The sequence below is a fragment of the Thunnus albacares genome, chromosome 22, assembly GCF_914725855.1.
Source record: "Thunnus albacares chromosome 22, fThuAlb1.1, whole genome shotgun sequence".
Taxonomy (NCBI): Eukaryota; Metazoa; Chordata; class Actinopteri; order Scombriformes; family Scombridae; genus Thunnus; species Thunnus albacares.
In genome coordinates this window covers 24,574,723-24,596,411 of record NC_058127.1, presented here as the reverse complement: position 1 = coordinate 24,596,411, position 21,689 = coordinate 24,574,723, and the positions used below count along the sequence as shown (strand labels likewise).

At 39.9% G+C, this 21,689-nt stretch overlaps 1 protein-coding gene across 11 annotated transcripts in view; it reads right to left on the bottom strand.

Moving 5' to 3' along the window:
• The window catches only part of camk2d1 (calcium/calmodulin-dependent protein kinase (CaM kinase) II delta 1), a 109,637-nt gene extending 103,015 nt beyond the window's left edge, over window positions 1-6,622 (bottom strand). For 4 of the 11 annotated variants that reach the window (XM_044342348.1, XM_044342351.1, XM_044342349.1 and 1 more), the window contains exons 1-2: window positions 6,301-6,621; window positions 3,460-3,554 (exon numbers count right to left, since the gene is read on the bottom strand). In XM_044342348.1, coding sequence (XP_044198283.1) covers window positions 3,460-3,554; window positions 6,301-6,362 — 157 coding nt within the window. In that variant the 5' untranslated portion in view covers window positions 6,363-6,621. Of the gene's footprint in view, window positions 1-3,459; window positions 3,555-6,300 lie in introns of all 11 variants that reach the window. The other 7 variants (XM_044342355.1, XM_044342356.1, XM_044342354.1 and 4 more) reach the window with 3 other exon arrangements.
• Window positions 6,623-21,689: the final 15,067 nt, after the last annotated feature.

The window sequence follows — 21,689 nt, the reverse complement described above, 5'->3', positions numbered from 1 at the left end:
TCAGAACAGCGCTGCACAGAAGCTCCCAAGTGCTATTGATTTCCAGATGAATGGATTTTTGCTGTTATTTTTGGCATTAAAAAAAAAAAAAAGGTTTTGTTGGTTTGTTGTTGGAATGGTGAGGGTTCTTGTTGGCCTGGCGGTCCGCCAGTGTTTAGAGGGGAAACACTGGTCTTGACAGAAACTAACATGTCTTATATCCAATCGGTTTGAGGCTTCCCCCTATGGAGACACACCACTGCTCTCAATCCAAGCTGTGTCCTATCTACATATCAGCGGCCCACTTCCTTTTTCCCCTGGGTAAAAGGGTGACCTTGCACTGTGTCTTTGCTGTAATATATTTTGACAGGATACTTCAACTAGTGGTACAAATATATTCTCACAGGATGCCACAACTCAATGCTGAAGACGGGTTCTATATAATTATTCATAACACCCCGGTGTACCACAAATACGTCATCTCACTGTTAAATCAGATGAACCAAGGGTGCACGCAAACAGATGGGGATGTAAATACAACTGTGTGTGCTTCCCAAAAGCACGGATTAATCCTTAAAAGTTCAGCTGCGATAGTCATGTCAGTACTCCTTGGAAAGGTAGAACAGAAATCACTGGTGTTGATGTGAAGCTGAGGTTTACTGCCACATAAAGCCTCTCTGATGAGATTTCTGTTTGGGATTTCTCATCATGCAGCAGCAGTGTTGGCAGCGACTGTGGGGTTTCCCCTCACTGAACGTGACCTTCAGATCAGCCTGCCTGCTTCAATATCTATCAGCCGCTCTAACAGTACGCTACTGTCAGTTTGCCTGAAGGCAGAACGTGCCTTCAGAGCCGTCTCTCTTCTGTCTATTCAGCGTACCACTGCTGTCGTGTGAAACCCCCCGAAAGCTGGATTATAGTGGTTTTCATGATTTGACAATGCAATGTGAAATTTTTTTAGCATAAAAGAGGACTCCACTGAATAATCACTGCGCTCCTATGACATTGTTGGACTCACGATCGACACTGATGCAGCAGAACCAGCGATATTGTCTTATTTTATTCCGTGCATGTTCTTCTTCCTTCCTACACTACCCACAATGCAAATTTACTGCCAACAGTTTGGTTGGAGATTGGGACATGTTATGCTAATAGCTGCTAGCCTCGAGCAGAGATGAGGAGCGGGTTACAGAGGTCTGGTAGCCTTTTTCATTTTCAAACTTGTAGTCCTCAACCGACGCTGACTCAAGTGACATCACTTGAGGCAATTTATCAATTGCCACACAGCTTCCTCTGGAGCCACAAAAGGATTTATACTAACTTTTTTTTACAATTCAACACCTAGAAACACACGCTGATATGGACAACCAGTGGAGTTCCCCTTTAAAAAAAAGAAAAAATCAACAGGCAGAGCTAGAAACGTTGCATGTTATCAGCCTCTGTTTGCCTGACTTTTGTTTTTCAGTGCTGTTTGGACATTTTTAGCTGTACTGTGGTGTGTGTGTGTGTGTGTGTGTGGGTGGGACCAGTGGTGAGCTGAGCTATGGCTATCATGGTGGGGGTAGAGGCCACAGAGCAGGGAAATCACAGCAGTAACAATGATGGCAAGAAGAAAGGGAGAATGGAACTTCACAAACACCAGTAGAGGCTTCAAAAGTGATTGTTATGGTAGCCTCAGACTAGATGCCATTTGAGGGCGGACAGCTCGACAACAGCTCATTAGCATGGGAGACAACTGGGTACTTGTCTAAGTAAGGAGGGGTTTTTTTTCTTTTCAGTTCAAGCGTTATAAGATAATTCTGGTTTATTACAACTTGGGAGTTTATTTTCATAGTTTCATCCTTTCCATCAGTTAAGAGAATACTGTGATCATCACAGGACGCTAGTATTCAAGTCTGGTCACAGTCCAGTTTCAGAAGACTGGGGAGGCTGCTGTAAATCAGCTGTTTACTGGTCTGCACTGTTATTTACAGCTTAGGTCATTTTTTATTTTCCACAGCGGTGAACTTGGGAGTCCATAGCTTATTTTTACCCCTAAGAATGACAAGCAAAACTACCCAAGTTGTAAATAAACCAGTATTATCTTGAATCACATCTGTAGCCTTGAATAATTACAAATCTCACTGGATAATACCGTATACCTACGTAGAACTTTTTAATCACTTCCTGAAAAGTCAGCTTTCACCTTGAACAAACACCAGAGCGAGCGCTGTTGACGAACGCTCTCCTGGCCCTACATCAACATCAAACACACACACACACAGACACACCTCCTCTTCTTTCCATTTCACTCTCGCTTTCTCCTTCAGGTGAGGGAGGCTCACGCTCGCAGCGAAGGAATTCGGCCAAAGCAATCCGAGTGTGGAATCAATCATGGACTCCCTTTTTATAAAACCTCTGCCCTCTCCTCTGTTTCTCCTCTCCTCCTCCTCCCCGTCGCCGCTCGTGTTCTCCTCTCACCTCTGGAGCTGAGGCAGCGATGATTAGACGAGGGAACCAAAAGCTTTTAGTTTTTCACTATATACACTGTTGCATCACTGAGCAAAGCAAAATCTCTTTACTTTTTCCTTTCATTGTTAGTGATTTCTCTTTTTTTTTGAAACCACAAATGTACTCCCACGTCTAGCTTTTCTTCATGCAGCTGTTAAATCTGTGAGGAAACCCCCCCCACCACCACCCCCTCTGCTCTGCTTCCCCCATGAGACGCTGCATCTGCCGCCACCGCTGCTATCGCTCGCCCATCACTGTGAGCCTTTTCAAGCCTATCTCCTTTGTGTAATTGTGCGTTATGCGCCCATTAGGGTCTTACGCCTGGATCAATCAGCGACAAAACATCCAGACAACGGGAGCCTCGGCCTACGCCGCGACAGATAACGATGGGAGAGAATAATAAAAAAAAAAGGTGAGGAGAGGAAAATAAAGGAATCCGGGGGCTTCCGCTTCCTGGACGGAGCGAGAGTTTCTCTCAGTTCTGCCAACACATGCTGCTTTCACTGGCTTGTGTTTTAATGTGAAAGACGGCGCTGTGAGTCATGTACAGCTCATCGCCAATCGGCGGCTGCGGTTGATATCGCGGAATGAGTCACAAAAACAAAAAAAAAAAAAAAAAAAAAGGAGCTGCTGCTGGCCTCCTTCGTGTCAGTGCCACTTTGATTAGTGGAGTTACAAAAAAAAAAAAAAAAAATGTAAAAGGGGGATGGAGAGCATGAAAGTGAAAGTGACTTTAAAAGCAGGAGGATGTGCGGTTAGAGTTGCTGCTACCATTTGGAACCTGACCACCGCCGCCACCCCCCCACTACAGACATGACTACCACAAAATAGTGAAGGCGTGAGAAAAACATGTACAGTCAGAAAGGAAGTCGCTTTGAGGGGTAGCATGGCTAAAAAAGGAACTGTTTTTAAGCAGAGTACCACTGCTTGCCACCGTCTAAAAAAACTAACAATACTGGTACAGTTTGTCCAAAGCAAAAGGTTACTCACCCCTGGCAGACAGCTTCTTGGTATTGATTATTTTGGCGGCATATTCCTGCCCTGTGGATATCTTCATGCACCTCCTCACCACAGAGAAAGCACCCCTGCATGACACATAAGAGTCAGGAACCAGTCAATATAATATATGACGAGATTTCACAAGAATATATTCAAAGGCAGCCATAATATTGAGAACGACATTAGAATAGTGAATCGTAGCATTACAATGATCATTTTCTGACCTCCTGAATCTCCTTGAAGTCTGTTCACGCCCACACAGTCAGGAGAAGAGGTCTAATCAGGCAATGCAAGTGAAAACGCCAGTGTAGGTGGACTACGGCTTTAATGTCTCTGGTCATTTTAGCAATATAAACCTTTTCCAGACATTTTGACATGTGAGACAGCAGGAAAAACTCAGGTATAACTAATCAAATTTAAAAAAAAATGGGTGAATTCCATGTAGCTGCTTCAGTTTGCTTTGTACTGTGTGTGCTGGTTCACTGTGAGACACTTCAACAGAATGGAGCCATCATTAATGTTATCAGTAACCTTTGCTTTTCCTGCTACGACAAGTCAGATAGTCCGCTGTGGTTTTAACATCAGTCTAGAGCTGCAATCATCAATTAGTTGCCAACCAATCAAATTAATCACCAACTGTTTGGAATTAATCAAGAAAAAAAGTCAAAATTTAATCCATTTCAGCTTCTCTAATGTGAATATTTTCTTAGTTTTTTTAGTCCTCTGATAGTAAATTGAAGATCTTTGGGTTGTGGACTGTTGGTCGGGACAAAACAAGACACTGGAGGACGTCACCTTGAGCTTCGGGAAACACTGATTGACATGTTTCACCATTTTACAGACCAAAGAACTGATCGATTAATCCAAGATAATAATCAAAAGATTAATTGATAATGAAAATGATTGTTAGCTGCAGTAACATGACTGTCAGGTATTTAATTCAGTGGATTAACCAAAAACTTAACTCCCATCTAGCTATTTATCTATAAATGGTTTTACACCTAAAGTGATATTAGATTTTATCCATGTTGCCCAACAATACTCTGATATAAATGGAAAGTGTAACCATATAAAAGTATTTTTCATTCCATGAAGGCATGTAAATAAAGAATGTATTAAAGGATGCCAGCAAGTGTCAACATGTCATGAGTAGCACTGCTCTGCATACCTGGAGAACCCAACAGATTTCAACAAGAGTGTTCAGAATACAAACAATCCTGACATACCTGACAATCTGAAGACTAATTCAGCTCACATATTCCCACCCTAAAGGCCTGCTAGATATAGGTCTAAAAATAGGCAGCTGGAGTACCAAGAATCTGAATTACTATGTGGATGGTGCACATTCAGTAAACCTCCAGAGAACCAGCAGAGAAATATTTGCATCAATAATCTGTTTCAAAAACTTCCAAACCTGCAGAGCGAATGCAGCAATGACTGATGTGACTGCTGATATTTAGTTAATGTGACAAAAGATTGATGTATATCAGCTCAGAGTTCTCCACTGTGATTTTTTTTTTTTTTTTTTTTTTTTTTTTAAATACAGACTGGCTGTGCTCTTTGCTATCAATTACAAGATTTAATCTGCAGCCGAGCAAAGAAGTAGAGCACCACACCTTCTGAAACCTAACTGAACATCATGTTTTTCTTGCATTTGTTCAGTAACACAGTCGGCCTGTGAGCACATTTAGCTGTCTGCAACGATTCACAGAAAACACACTGACATAGTAGGGAGAAGCAAAAATGATGTCAATATGAATACTCTGTTGTTTGTGTGTGAACTCCAGGCAAACCACTGAAGAATTCAACCCCTCTCATATTGCATGAAGGGGCGGAAACTTCTGCGAACACAAACCGAATTACTGAGAAACACATTCAACTGATGATGCGTATCATCTTATAATCATAGTCTTATTCAAAGTGGACATCATTTCACTACAGCTGGTTCAGAGCAAGGCATGTGACAGCTTATTAATACCCGATAACCTGCGCTGCTAATGATGCTAACGGCTAACTTTTGTTTATCTGGCACGTCGACAGGGTCACATGCAAGCAGCAGCAGCAAAACTTAAGACCACCAACAAATTATCACGTGCTACTATTATATTCGGCCTTACTTCCAACTAGGGCTGGGCAATATATCAATATAATATCAATATCGTGATATGAGACTAGATGTCATCTTAGATTTAGGATATTGTAATATCATGATATGGTATAAGTGTTGTCTTTGTGCTGTAATGTAAAAGTTTTGAACTTACCAGACTGTTCTAGCTGTTCTATTATTGGCTTTTACCCACTTATATCCACATTACTGATGATTATTTATCAAAAATCTCATTGTGTATTTTAAAAGCACTAATAGTCATCACTACAATATTGTTGTAATATCGATATCGAGGTATTTGGTCAAAATATCGCGATAATTGATATTGTCCATGTCGCTCAGCTCCACTTCCAACACACCTGGTGGCGCCTCTGTTAAATTTTTAAAAACTTTTTCAAGATATTCCTCCACTGAAATACACGGTAGTGCGGCAGTGAGGTGGGAAAAGCAGTTCAAAAAGTTGAGACAAACATTAAAACATGAGACAGTGAGGTTCAATAAGTGGTTTATTAAATGTTTTTTTCGTGTTCGCGGGTTGTTCGTCGATAAACAAGTAAAAAGGTTTTTGAATGGGAAGCTATCCAGGTAGGAACAGGTAGGCGGAGGTCTCTGTCGGAGATTTCGGTGAATCACCGACAGTGAAAGCACTGCAGGGCCACTTTAGAGTCCACTTGATAACACATTTTTTATTTAAAAAAAAAGATGTAAAAATGAAGAGGACTTACTTTCCCAGCTCCTCGTACAGCTGGTACTCATCGGTGAACCTGGTACAGGTTGTTGAAGCCATGTTAAGGTGAGCAGAGGAGACCGACTCTGGAAACTGAAAGCCTCAGTCGCTTTAATATTCTCCTCAGATCTTCCCCCGTGTTTCCAAAAGTGCCGCTGTTGCCTTTCAGGGAAGGAAACAAAAGCAAAGTGAGGAAAGACCTGTCAGTGACTCCTGGATGCGCTGAAGGCTCGGTGTTCCTCCTCCTGGCTGCTCCTGCAGACCCGGGTCCTCTGCTGTCTGCTCTGTTTGTCTCTACACAGACATTTGGATTAGTTGAGCGCTGTCAAGAGGGAGTTAATGTAGAATACCACACATCCGGTAGAGAAACTTCAACATAAAACCTTCATCGACATGCATTTTAATGACTGCTGTGGTTGTAGTGTCTCAGTCATTTCAAACACATATTTCAACCTGTTTTCAACCCAATTCATATAGTGATTATTATTTTACGTAATTTTAAAATCCTGTTTCCTCTTTACGTGTAATTTATCGTTATTTTCATACACGTTTTAATATCTTCCTGTAAATTCAATTGTAAAGTTGCCATCATGCAGAGTAGGCAAGTTATATTTGTTTAAATTGCATGTTGAACTATTAATTTTTTTATCCTAATTTTAATCATTTTAAGCTTAAAGGTTTTAATCTCAAGATTTTTCTTTTACCCAAGATTTTTTTTTTTTAACAGAAGTCTAAATAATTTTTCAGTGAAACATTTTTTTTGTTCTGCCCCATATTAGTATAATCTGGAAATGGATGGAAAAATGTTTCTTATGTTTAAAAATACACTCAAAATTCAAATACAAATTAACAATACCCAGACCCATCATCCTCACTGTCATCCCATGCTCTCCATTGTACAACAATATGGCTTCAAATAAAGTATTATCAAATAGATGACAAATTTTTGATTTCATATTTATTTTATCTTGTGAACGTGTACTTTGACACGCGTGTACCACTGTGTACATTTGAATATATAGTTTAATTTCATTTTACCTGGGACTTGGTCACTTTAATATTTTGATTTATTTTGGAGGTGAATAAACCAGTATCCGGTTGTTACTCCGTTTGCGGTGTCTCGCTTGATGAAGTAGAATGTGTTCCGAACGCTTCCTTGTTAGAAATGCTGCACAAGGCCTCCATCTAGAGGCTTTACGGTGGACCTGCTACCATGTCTGAATAACTGAACATGTTTTCTCACCTCACAAGTGGCTAAAACCTTATTGAAGCACATTTCTATAAACACAAGGTCCAACCGCAGACACCTGTTTTAGATTTCGTTGATTTAATCCACACTATTCAGTGAAGTTAGATAAATGAATCCAATTAGAAAAGAAACTCTACTTTTCCTGCAAAAAATTACAATGGAAACAACTATTTTTAGATGGTAAATTAAAAACACACTGTTGTAATAAATGTATCACCCAGAAACAATCCAGTAACACAATACGTGGCACTCTCATCTGATCTTCCTCTTTCTGCAGCAGCTTCAAGAACTATTTTTGAGCTTCACATGTTATATTTTGCTTCGTCACAGCATTTCCCACCACAGACAACAAGGAAACTAGATTATCGTTAGGGTCCACATTGTCTCAAAGGCTTTAAGAAACACTGATCTGTTTGTGCCCCCCTTTAGAAAATGACAGAGATGTGTGCCACCCATACTACCAAACTAAAACTGTCATTTCTCATCAACTCTTAACAAAATGTGCTGAGTTAAAGTAATATGTAAAAAAAAAAGTAATATGTAGAACAGGAGCTGTACGTTCCTTTTCACACGTTACTCATGAGTTACTGTTGTGCATGAGTTACTTCACTGTGCAGAATGATGTACAGTATGTGCAGAGTCTGACACTAGAAAGCTGTTTTTTTATTGTTATTCCATTGTTTTATTAAAGAATATTCAGGGCACATAAAGTGCTGTATATTTTAACATGCATGTGATGATGCAATGAACAGAGAACTTGATATCAGATCAAAACCAAATTTCATGGTATGTCTCACCCCTAGTCTTCATCAGCAAATGGAGTTGGCTCAGTTGTTATGGAGATAACTCAGACTACTCATCTATGTATAGAGCTTCGGTAACATTGTTGTATATGGGGTTAAGATGTGAAGTTAGAGTTTGTAATGCACAATGTTAAAGCTTAAAAGGAATGAAGGAGCTCCTCACAGAAAATGTAAATAGATTGTGGTGGTGAAACAGCTGCAGAAAGACACTGGAAAACAAAGAATTAAGTCTTAAATCTTGTGAATTTTAATTGGTACTGATATTCCAAATGCCTTTGTATGAATGTTCATTTTTATATTAACTGCTAAAACAGCCTAGCCTCTTCCAGATCTTTGTCTGGCCATCCGATGACTCCTGCTCAATGACCTTTGACCTCTTACTAGTCTATGCTGTGAGCAGTGTTGGTTTACTGTACTGCATGGATTTACTGTAGATGTTCCATCACAACTGAACCAACTACCTCCATTTGTCAAACTACTGTTTCTGAGGGTAGGGATGAGCTTTCACTCTCAGCTAATTGCATCTTTTACTTTAACCTGAGTTATGAGATGTATACGTGCAGATGGAGACCTTAAAGGCAACAGAGTAGCTCCTGTGGACACATTTACTGTAATATATTGGGTCAGTCATTAGCTTCCTGCTAATGACTGATCAAAGTAATTAGGTCATGGTGTTTCTAAAACTGATTTGTTTTGTATGTCTTCCGGCAAAAATATTAAAGCAATTTAATTAAGAAAACAAATCTCTTAAGAAGTACAACCCTCAAGAAATCCCAACTGTTCCGTCCCAGCACAGAACCACTTCAAAAAGAGCCTCATCAGGTTCACCTTGCACACCTGCTGTTAACTGATCTCCATTAATCCCCGTTCAGCCTATAATCTGATCTAATCCAACAGTGAGGAGGTGAGGTTGTAAAACACACTGTTGGCTGCTTCCTGTGCAGAGAGAGTTACAGATGTTATAGGCTGTGTGAACACCCATCATCATCACCACCATCAGTTCTCTGTAACACTGAAATGCTATTACATGTGTGCTGTTGAGTGGAGTGATTATCACCTTGAAATACTCCCAGATTAGAACATTTCATTGAGGAATGACTGCATGGCTGTATGTTGGTAAAGGAAACAAAAAGTAAGCTGCCCATATGTATCTACATCAGCGGCATCACCATGACGATGAGTTATTTTTAGAAGGGCCAGAAATGTCTCCTATGCATGGATCCTCCTGCTCTCTGCTGCCACCTACTGACAAGACATCCTCATAGACATCCATAGAGGTTCTGAAGATGAGAGCTGGATAATGTTGTTTAACCTGTGATTGTGATAGAAATGATTCTAGTTGACAAAAGAATCTCCACTCAAGGTACACGTATTTGCTTGTTGTGGAGCTTTTGACCACATCACACAGTCTGCAGTTTCATGACAACCATGCAGACTTCATCTGTTGAAGGCCGTGTGACACATTGGAAAGCTCCAAAACAAGCAAGCAAGGGCCTTTGAGTGAACCGCTGTTTCTAAGATCAAGAATGAACTATGCACCTAATATTATGATCATACATTGTGTGTTTGGTAAGAGTTGCTATTGCTGGGATTTTTATACAGTGCTCATTCATGGATATAATTCATATGTTTTCAGGCACCAAATCCTTTTTTTTCAATATGATTTTGTCCAAATGACCAAAGCTGAGTTACCAACTGCCCCAAGGCCCCAGTGCAGAGGAGCCCCAAAAGGCCCAGGTCACCTGCTTGACAAATGGTTTGGGCAATTAGATAAATTGTTAGGAATTACGTTATTTAATAGGAAGTTTGCATCTCAAGTACAGTATCAACAGTTGAGTCCAACAATATTAGCTAATTTGGTGGCTGTGTCAACATCTGGTTTTAAGACCTCTCTTTACTTTGGTTTATATAGTGGTCACATGATATGTATTCCTAATGAAGTGGTATTTAGTCAAATTACCATAAAACAAGCATAAATAGTGGATCTGTATCCAAAGCCACACATAAATACACATTGAAGTGATGGCAGGTGGTAGGCAAATACGCTCCACACTGGAAAAATACCAATACGCATTACATTTAACCCGCACTTGATGAACAATTATATTGCTTGGAAGTTGTATTCAGAGCCAAGTGTATCCCACAATTCACCACAGACTACTGCACAACACCACTACAGGATAATTCCAGTTTATATCAACCTGGCACACTGTATTTCCCATAAATGTGGCCACTGTGACTCACCAGCTCCATTATAGAGATTCAGGGAAATGAGGACTTGCACAAAACAGCGTATACCAGGGCATATCAGGTTAAAATAAACCAGGACTTTCCTTTACGTTTATGACATGTTGGATTGAGCATGAATATTATTTTCCACGTCCAAACAACACAAAGTTATGTCAATGATCATATTAACAATCTGTACTTCTTGATTGTGGGAAACATGTTTCATCCTTAAAAATGTTATCAGACAGAAACTGTTCCAAATAATGTTACGTCATTTAAACTCACATGCTTCTAGATAACTCAAATTGATTGCTTTATTATTGTTTCTCCTCTCAGCTCCTGAATGTGTATTTTTTTTTACTGCCATCTGATTATATGTGAGTCACATGATGTGTTCATTGATCAAGCGTGCCCCAGTGAGCTCTCATAAGCTTCCACACTCTTGCAGCCACTCAGAGGACAGTAGGTGGGGGCCCTGACAGGAGGAGGGCGCTGTTCTTCCAGCTCAAGTGAGACAAAAACTCTCAGGACGCTTGACTCTGACAGGTGATGAAAGGAGAGAAAAAGTGGAGGAGCTAAAATAGGAACACATCCAATGTGTCAGTAACACCTGAGGCAATCAGGTGTCTTCATGCATATTTTACATTGTGTTAACTTTTTTTTTTTTAATCCAGCACAATGTTAAAAGAACAACAGTACACACTGTAAGATGAGTGACACTTGGACAAAATAAACTTACCCTGCCTCAGCTCATAGGTGGCCTCATGTTACTCAGTGTCATTAAATGCACGGTGGGATCAGATTTTTGAAGGCAGAGATTTATACTGTAACACACAACCGTACATTTTTCCTCACTCGGTGTTGGCGTGAGCTGTAGACAGCATATGGAGTTTATAAAGAGACGATCCAACCTTCCCATCTGGTGGTGGGAGAGAAGGTCAGTGTGGAGACCCAGGAGGCTGGAGGAGACTGAGCTTTTACTGCTGCAGTAAAACTCTTCTCACACATACTGTGGTTACATAACGTAACACTAAAGTTTGAAACATATGGGTTTTTGAAGGCTAATAATGATAGCAATGTCAATGATTTTCTTTCTTTTTTTTTTTCTTAACATAATGTTCCTGTTTCCACACTCTTGTGTGCCTGACGTTCGTTTCTAAAGGATCACATTTTTGGTCTTAAGATACTGGTAATTGATACTTAATTTACTTTATTTCTGTAAATTTGTTCTAATTCTCTTTTTGAAACAAGTATGGTTAAAAGTCAAAAAACATGCTTGACTTTTGCAGATATGGTTGTCAATATCTTTGGATTCAAGATGCAAATGAGTAGTAGTTTGACCAGTATATCTATCACTGTACTGTAAACAAGCCAACAGTTTAACTAGATTATCTAAAGTAAACAACTTTATTTGAAGGCAAACCCCATGGTCAGTGCACCTGGAATGTTGGTAAAAACCTGTCTGACTGCTCATGTTTCTTGCCCTGCATTCCAAGATCTCAGCAAGTACCAATGTTAGCATTAGAAATAATAGGAATAACAGCTACAACTACAAGACCTAAGTTGTAATAAACTGGAATTACCCTCTCAAGAAGTTGCTGAAAGTACCAAATTTCCCAGTACAAAATGTTTCCTACATAACTTTGTTTATGTCTAGATGAAAAAGTGTCTATGGTTTTGGTGGTTTCCATCTTTTCAGTTCAGCCAAAAGACAAAAAGAATAGCCAAAGACAAAAATGATAAAAAGCTGACAATTCTGACTGTATGTTCAGACCAGCCAAGGATGTAGGATGATCCACCACATTCAGTGACAATGCAGGAATTAGTGTGGCCTGTATGTAGCGACTTGGCAAGTAAGGGTATAGAAGTTGGAGTCGTAGGTGGTCCTCCAGAATTTCATGCAGTTCTGGGGATCACATGCAGTCTCAAACCTGCAATTAATGTTTGCCTTATTTACAGTAACCACAATCTTTCTCTAACATTAGCCAAGAGTTTAAATTGTCTCACCCTAACCATAGTTTATTTGCCATGACCAGGATGTTTCCCCCACTTTAACTATGATGTAGATATCATGTGCAGACACTGTAGAAAGTCATAATTTTAAAAAACATTGGCATTAAATGTGAAAAAACATAACTGGATGTAATCCAGGGTTTTGTCTGTGAAGATTCTCAGTCATCCAGGTCATGGTTGTCCAAGGAGGGTTTAACTGAGGGCAGCTGGACTTATCTACAACCAAGAAGTCCAGTTGCCCTTGATTCAACCCTCCTTGGACAATCCAGGGTTTTGCAGAACCGCTAAATATTGATATTCCTGTCTGGCAATAGAGTTGGTTTAGATTTAACACAAAGCAAATTCTAGTCAATGGAAAGACACAAGTGAATGTGAAACGATGCAAATGCATTCTAGGCGGTGTGAACTGAGGTGAAGAGGTCAGTGCTACTTGAAAATGTTTCTGTGTGACTTTTAATGAATGTACAGAGATGGATGCTTGCTAGCCACACCTAATGCTAGCTACAGCTAATGTATAGTCAGCAAATGGGCTGTTTGTGGTGAATAAGGACTGCACAAACAGTCCAGAGAAAAATTTTGTAGGAAGAAAACAAGGTGAAAAATTCACTTCAATTCAATCTGAATGCAACCAAAACAAAAAAACCCAACCAATTGGTTGGCCGATTACACTAGAGCTGCAAAAAGAAATCATTTCAGGTATTTTCCAGGCAAACACACCAAATATTCAGACTATAATCTGATAAAAATGCTGCATTAGAATCAAATTATCCATCAAAATCTTCTATAGCATTGATAAATTCTACATTACATACTGCACATGCAGAATAGAATCAGTCAAATTGCATCATATGAAAGTGGAACCTCACTGATGAGTCTACCCACTGGCTAAACACAGACTAACTCTCAGACATATTAACACTACGTCCAAATTCCTCCAAGAGGAAACAAATGGAAAGGTGATCCCGAGGCTTACGTCATGCCATCATGTGATTGCAGTCCAGTATTGTCCAACCTTCCATTGCCTCTGATTTCCTTCACACACCCTGGCATGTGACAGGTGGAGAGGTTTTAAGTCTTGCAGCTGAAATGTATCCAGTCTTTTTTCTCCATTACTGGCAATAAAAAGGAAGGAGGAGGTGTATGGAGGACTGGGTTTCTGCCAGTACAGTGAACAGCTGAGTGGTCCGGCATGACGCCATATGGGAGTCATCAGGAGGAGGCGATTCATCCCTCCCATATCCTGCCTGACCTCCTTGCGCTTACAGTAAGGATCCGTGGAGGGCTGCCATGTAATTTCCCCTCCCTCTTTTTCTCCTGCTTCATATATTCTATTGTCTTCTTCTGCTTTCATTTTGGATTTCCCACCTCACCTTCTCCTCAGTTTCTGTCTGATCTGAAATGTGTATTACTTTGCTGTTGAGACTTAAAGGATATTTCTTTTTATTATTATTATTGGACAGACTTTTTATTACTACTATGTTTTCATAGTTATGGTCATCATTTCTGTCAGTTATAATAACATTCTATTCACAAAAGTAGAGATCCGGGAACACAGGAACAATGCTGCAATGAAGACTGCGGGGGCAAGAATCACAACAGCTTGTATTTACATGTAAAACCAAAGTGAGTGCCTGTAATAATCCCTCATTTCACAGGAAAACTTTGTGCACACAATTTTCAAACTGAACCAGGAAGTCAGTTTTTGAAGGACAAAAAAGAAAAGCAATGCATTTACTTTGATGGGTACAGTTTTATTATTTAAAATGATAACTGAGAAATGATAACAAGCTTAAAGGATGATTTACACAAGATAATGTAAAGAAACCAGACTATGGGTGATGTCATTTTAAAAAATAAATTAGGCCAGTTTCAAACCTGCAGTGTTAGTCCGGTTTAATCAGACTCTTGTTCCTTCACACTCTCGCTCCTACCCGAGACACATCTGACCAATGAGCAGAGTGAGCATTCTCAGGTGGTTCTAGTGATGCATTATGGCTTGTTTTAAATATTCTTCTGGGTGAAGAGAAACCAAACCACGGGGAAAACACAATTTACCAGCAAACCAACTATAGGATTGAAAATGCCTTTTAAAAAGTTCAAAAAATATCTACTTTTCTACATCTTTTAAACCTTTTTTTCTGGAATTCCTTGTAAAGCACCTCATAAACTCAGATTTTTGATAACCACTCTATAAATAAAACTGACTATAACTGCCATTCACATGCATGTGTGAGCATACTGTGTATTGTTCTTTTTTCAGCACATCTGGCTTTAGCCTCATGTGTGCTTATGTGTGTTTCTTTAACTGTATTGTGTGTATTGAAAAAGCACAACAGTTTATGAATCGATCAATCACGCTCTGGTGACGTGACCTGAGCTTCAACCAGGTTGAAGAGGAGGTGAAAGTCCAGCTGTGATACATCAACTCCAACAGGATCTGACACACGGGCCTCTGATTCCCCCCGGCCAGACACACTGAGGTGATGGGGGAGGAAGGACGGGCTTCATTTCTTTCCTCCCTCTTGCTCTGCTGACCTGGCAGACAAGCTTTTCATCCAGCTGATGCTACTGTATGAGGCTACATTCAAACAGGCAACTCATCTGATCATGTCCTATATCCAGTATGACTTTTCTTTTCTTCAAGGATAATTCAGGTTTATTGCAACATAGCCATCATTTCCTTCATTATAGTAAGTTGTACTCACCAATTTAATTGCTGAGATGTGAGAACATGGAGACAACACTAAAAAGATGTCCAGTGTGGAAACACAGGCAGTTAAATGATTGGACATTTTTAAACAAACCCCCAGGATAGTCAAACATGGAAGAAAAAATTAAAGCCAACTGTAACAATACTATTCAAATAGTCAGTTGTAAACATCTGAACAGCTTGAATGAATAGTTGAACATTCTGGAAAATACACTTATTTGCTTTTGTGCTTAGAGTGAGATGAGAAGATCTACAGTATATCATGTCTCTCTGTTAAAAAAGCAGCTAGAGTCAGGACTTGGTTAGCTTAGCTTAGCATAGAGACTGTAAACAGTAAAGATCACTAATTAACATGTTGGATCTTGTCTGTTTTATCTGTACACAAACAGAGGCATGAAAACGACAATTTGTGGTTTTAGGGGGAGTTACATGCTGAAACTTTTGCCTTGACAAACAACAGTTAATCCATCTGCCTACATGTACCACTTCTGTCAAGTATCTCTGGCTATAACACAATAGCACAGGTTTTGGTTTTGGTCTTTGTACAGGCATGACAGTATCAAACCTAGCAAACTCATGGTCAGGGCTGCCAAATTCTGACTTCAGCTTGGAGTGGGATTTGTTCCCATGGGAGGGAGGGGAAGGGGAAGGTTGGGAGCAAATCTTTTTGCTAATTTGTGTTTATTGGGTAGCATTTTTGATATACAATCCAGATATTACACAAATTTTTCTTCAAAAGATAGGATGAGAAAGATCTATGTTCCTCACCAAGTCGCTCCCATCATCCAACAGTCTCCACTTTAGTCTCTGAAGTCTATCCAAATAAAAGTAAACATGTCTATGCATGGGCGCCTGGTTATATTTGGCAGGGAGTCTGGGGGTCCTCCCACAGAAAAAAAATTGTAATTTCAAACAAATTTCCTGTATTTCTACACCACTTAACCACTTGGATTAAGTTAGAAGAGATGCTGAGTAAGATTACTCTGAGCAGCATGCGTAGGAATAAATTACAATATAACAGATTTGTGTATATTTCTGGCTTTCCCCAGAAATGGTCTGAATAAGTTGCTGCTGCATGGTACTGCTGTTGTGCTGTGCTGCTCTGTCTTCTCTGTCTGAGCACTGTCAGTGTCCTCTTTTCGCGCTGCAAAGTTATCAGTTATGAATTTGATTTTCACTGCATGAGAAAATGGATGTGTGGTGTGAGAGCATGTGAAAAGTGCCAGTTGCTTGAGTCTCACAGTCAATGTGCGAGAGTTGGCAGCCCTGCTCATTGTGGTACCAAGACTTCGGGAAGCTGCATACAGTCACTGCACACGGCTGTTATTCGGATAATACATCCAGCACAGTTTTAATACATTTTCGTTTGTGAACTAATTAAACAAATGTGATAAAATGTGTTGATTAGTGAGTTTTAGAAGTGTGGGTGCATATTGAACTTTGGATAAAGCCACGCCAGCTGTTCCCCCCCGCTTCCAGTCTTTGCTAAGCTAGGCTAACCTCGTCCTGACTCCAGGTCTGTACTTGATGAAATGGCATAAAAGATCACTGTTGCGGCCAACAAAGGTTTGGACCCAAAACCAGCCAAACAGAGAAGATGGAGTGAAAGTAGGTTAAATGCCTCTTTACAGGGAAATCTGAAAGGTGTGGACAGGTAAAGAATGACAGAAGAGAATAGTGAAAAAGTTTGAAAATTAATCATAAAAAAATGCAAGAGTAATACAGCTGAGAAAAAGAGATAGAAATAATTGCCAGAAAGTCATTTCACACAACTAATGACATCGGTTTAATATAAAAAGCAAATGGCATTACCACATTTGGATCACACCATTAATTAAACTAATGTTATAGAGAGAAACTGCAGGCTCGGACATTCAATGTAATCGACTCGGCAGGTGGTGTGTGACCTCATCTTTCCGCACTCATGCTCAGAGTATAAACATTAATCAAACAAGGATGTGATTGTGTGTATTTGAATAATGAGGAAGAGATGAGCTGAACATTACATCAGCGGTTAATTAGTGAGGAAAACAATGTTCTCTCTTCAGTAAAATGTGGGAAACAAGTGTTGCTGATCTAACTGGTCCTTCATTGTTAAAGATATGTCTGTTATGCTGAGTGGGCTTTACACGAAGAAGCTCACTACACACTGTTAGAGCCCTGTGTAAATCTAAAGTGGTCAGACAATGTGTTATTTCCCTGCGGTCTAGTGAAAGGTAAAGGTGCAATTTGTAGCATTATAATGCAGGGGTGTACAGATTGCTTTATTGGGTGTTCAAGAAGTAAATTTTTCACTCTGAAATCCCAACTCTGCAGTTCCCATCAGCTCTATGGAGCATTTTAACATCTTTTAGGTCATTGTTTTGGTTTTACAGCTGGCAAAATCTGCTGTTTAGCTCACTCTCACCACTCTTATCAACCTCCAGCAGCAACAGGCAGCTGTTCTCTGAAAAAGCTCTGATAAACCCACTGTACACTACCTCCTCAGCACCAAACAGCGGACAGATATATGTATGTACATACATCTGACATATACGATATGTCAGATGTTGTGTTTATTACTTGTTTACAGCCCTTAAGTTGCCAAATGAATTGAATTATTGCAGCTTTAATGATATATATATAATATAAATGAGCTTATCTGAAGTTGTGGGAGGGATACTGTATTTCCTTTTATATATTTTCCAGTTGGCTACACATAATTCAGCTAGTTTACACCTTGATCATGTGAGAACCTAATTTATACATTTCACACAGTGCCACGGTACTGTGCCATTGCAGCTTTAATGATAATATTTAATGAGCTTATCTGAAATAGTGGGAGAGATACTGTATTTCCTTTACTTAAGATAATATCCCAATTTGTGTTTCAAGTCATATTCAACAACACCGGGTAAACTCATTTGAAATGACATGTTAAGCTAGATGAAGAGTTATGATATCAGTAGCTTATATGACTGGTGTACTGACAACACACACAGCCAATAATTTTTAGTTAGTCTCATTTTTTCAGTCTGTTGGTGCTTGCTTTACATATCTTGAGATTTGGCTAAAGAATCAAATTAATTTAAAAAACTAAAATCTTAGCCACAGGCACAGAAAGTGTAGGTCTTGACTAGTGTTGGGCAAGTCACTTGAAAACTGTAATTAATTACTGATTACATATTATTCATCGTAAGAGTAATAACATTACTTTACTTATTACTCGGCACATTGTAATGTGGCTATAAAAAAAATTAAAAAATACTGACGTAGTTATAGGATGTCCAGAAATGGGTAGTCTGAGGGCAAAATTATCGCACAAATACGATAATTATCACACGTCTGGCAACACTGCACAGCACTCCAGAAGTCCCAACCTCAGCTGCACGATTCACACATCCTCCAATCCTGAACTAAACTAGCGTCAGGTGACTCCTGAATGAAGGCATACTCATAACTAATGTTAGTAAGCCAGCTAAGAACACACAACATGTGAATAAGACAACATATCTCCTCCTCCGGAGTGTCCAGAGCTAAACGCAGATCACCACTCCATGAATCCCTGTAAGACTGCAAGCACACTGACCCCCAAGTGTAAGAGTGTTACTGGGATTAGTATTTGTAATATGATTACTGAATTTCAAATTGTAATCCCTTACACTATTCAAACTTACTGCAAAAATTAATTATAATACTGTAACGCAACACTGGTCTTGACTGGAAATAATAATAATAATACGTCTATAATACTATTTAGTGGTAGGTTTATTGTTGGAGGTAAAAGACCAGCCTCAAGAGGACTAACAGATTTAAATGGCCTCGGCTTTGTATTTTAATTTATGTATGAACCGAGCCAGATGTAATAGGATATATGCTGCATTTATGCACATCAAAAGCCCAGGTTGCTTTACAAGTGTCTTTTCATATATATATTCAATAAAAGCAATGTGGTGTATGGCTAATATGGCTTTAAATTTGAGAAACCCTAATATTATCACTGGTGTAGGAAAAAAGTCTGCCAGTTGTCTCCAGCAGTCTTCTGTTTATAATTACAATTATGCTGAGGTGTCAAAATTACTTTGACAGTGATACATTGATGTTATAAAGTGTTACATGCAGCACTTTTAAAGTGTGCAACACTCCTGTTTCAAACTTGTTGGATTGAAAATGTCAAGAAATGTGCCGGCACGTTCTGGGTGGAGTACAGTACAGCTCATCATCTGCAGTTGATTAATTCTTCTGAAAGTGGAGGGGAAAATCTCTGTGACGTGCTTTGCAGGAGACATCAAGGAGGAGGAGGAGTGTCAAAGAGTTTTCAGAGGTGGAGGGGGTGGCAAGTGGACAACAGGCCTGGAGGCTAACTACCGCTGAGAGATGGACGGCAATGTGTTTGTGTGCAAGATCTGGGCCTTCATTGCAACACAGCTGGTGCAACAACAAAATCCCCACAGGTCTGGACTTGAGCATAACTTTCGGAGGACCTCTGCTGAGCAAAGTATGGAAGCATGGAAGAGAAACAGGAGGATGAACAGCACGTAAAAAAGGCATTACAGGAATAATGTCTGGGATAAAAAGAAAAGGAAACGGTGAATGGTTAAAAGGGCAAGTACTCAACAAGAGTAATGAAAGGAAGAAGAAGAAATATTAAGATATTAAGGGAGTGGTCCCAGGGAAGTGCAAAATGGGGCCATATGTCATAAACTGGATAAAGTGGGAGTGCTGGTCCTCAGCTGAAGGCCAAGAGAAGTTCCAGTTGTGCATGGGTGAAATTGCTCATTACAGGAAATCCCCATGTCTGGAACAGGACTACTAGCCAAGAGAGTCTGTCCATCAAGCTAATTCACTGTTCTGTTTTCTCTCACACACTTAAAATCTTCTCGTGGGCTTCAACAAGTGTCAAAGTTGCTCTAACTCATGTAGGTAGACCTGTTATTTCAATGGAGCAGTATGTATTTTCCTGCGTGAAACATTTTCAGAAACATTTCAGTATGTACATATGAACCCTTGTGCTTCCTACAGGAAAGAGGATGTATCATTTTTTATCATATTGGCCCATTATTTGACTTTTTAGACCTCTTCCTAGGCAGGGCTTCCTATGACATCACTGTCAAACATGACAGCAGCCATTTCTTATGCTTGTACAACCACTTGAAAAAAATTCTCAACTACCTCTTACGAATGGAATGTCACACTTTCGCCAAATAGCTGGAAAGCACAGCCCTGCAGAGTGTCATGCTGTGAGTGAATGCATTGCATGCATTAAATGTGTTTTGGCATTTTGGGTGGTGTTCACAAGATATTTCATGGATTCAGTATTAATTCTGATTCTTTTGGACAACAGCTGCTTGATATTTGTCTCGTTTTTCATCACTCGACTTTGGGAGAGATAATTCAGAGCTCAAGCCTAGCTGAGTCATGGTGTTTCACATGTAACTCTTGGCAGTGAGGTGGGCGGCTCTTTCCAGTTGGCTACACATAATTCGGCTAGTTTGCACCTTGATCATGAGAGAACCAAAACTATACGTTTCACACAGTGCACAGCTGAAAGAAAACCAACGCAGTTTGGCACAACTGTACTGCCGCACTTCACTTAGATCAAAGCTTTCTGGCTCTGCCATCCATCAGGTTTATTTTCTCATATCATTCCAAATGAGCAGTAATGGGCATTCTTAATGTGAGGCGGCATGGTGAGGGATCTTGATATATTGCCTTAAAGCTCAGTTACAGGAAAAAAAATACCCTTGCTTTTTCCCATAAGAGGGATGCTAATGCCCATAACTGAAAGCAAATGTGAATTCCCAGAGAATCTAGGGTTTAACTGTTCCTATGGTCCATGGGAGAGGAAATTCAGCACGACGTAACAAAATAAGAATCTGATCTTCTATAATTCTCAGCTGTGGCTCATAATACAGGGAGGACATCCCATGTAGTTTATGGTCAAGAGTGAACCTGAGCTTAACCAGGTAAATTCTGTTTCCCATGGGTATAATCTGGCCTCCTGACACAACTCAAAGTGAAAAAGCTGAGGAAAACCAGCACGATTAACCCAAATAGACCTCACCTGCTTCAGATTTACAGAGGTTAAGGATCGAAAGAACCATTTTCATATCAGCATAAGCTGTTAACACAAATGCCGCTGTGAAAGTTGAGTCAGTGCCTGAATGGTCTGAGGTCATAACTTGGCACTGAGTACAATACAGAGGCAGAGGGATCCAAGTTAGTGTGGATGGGAGGGATGTGCAATGCAGCCTGGCACTTTTTCCAAGGGAAAGCCCCTCTCTCCGGAGCTCCTGTTGTTTCATGGGTTTGTAACAAGCTAGCAGATTATAGCAAAACGAATTGCTCAAAACAGACTCGCATTGAAGACTGGCTGGTGCCATGGACATCAGCTAATGGGGATC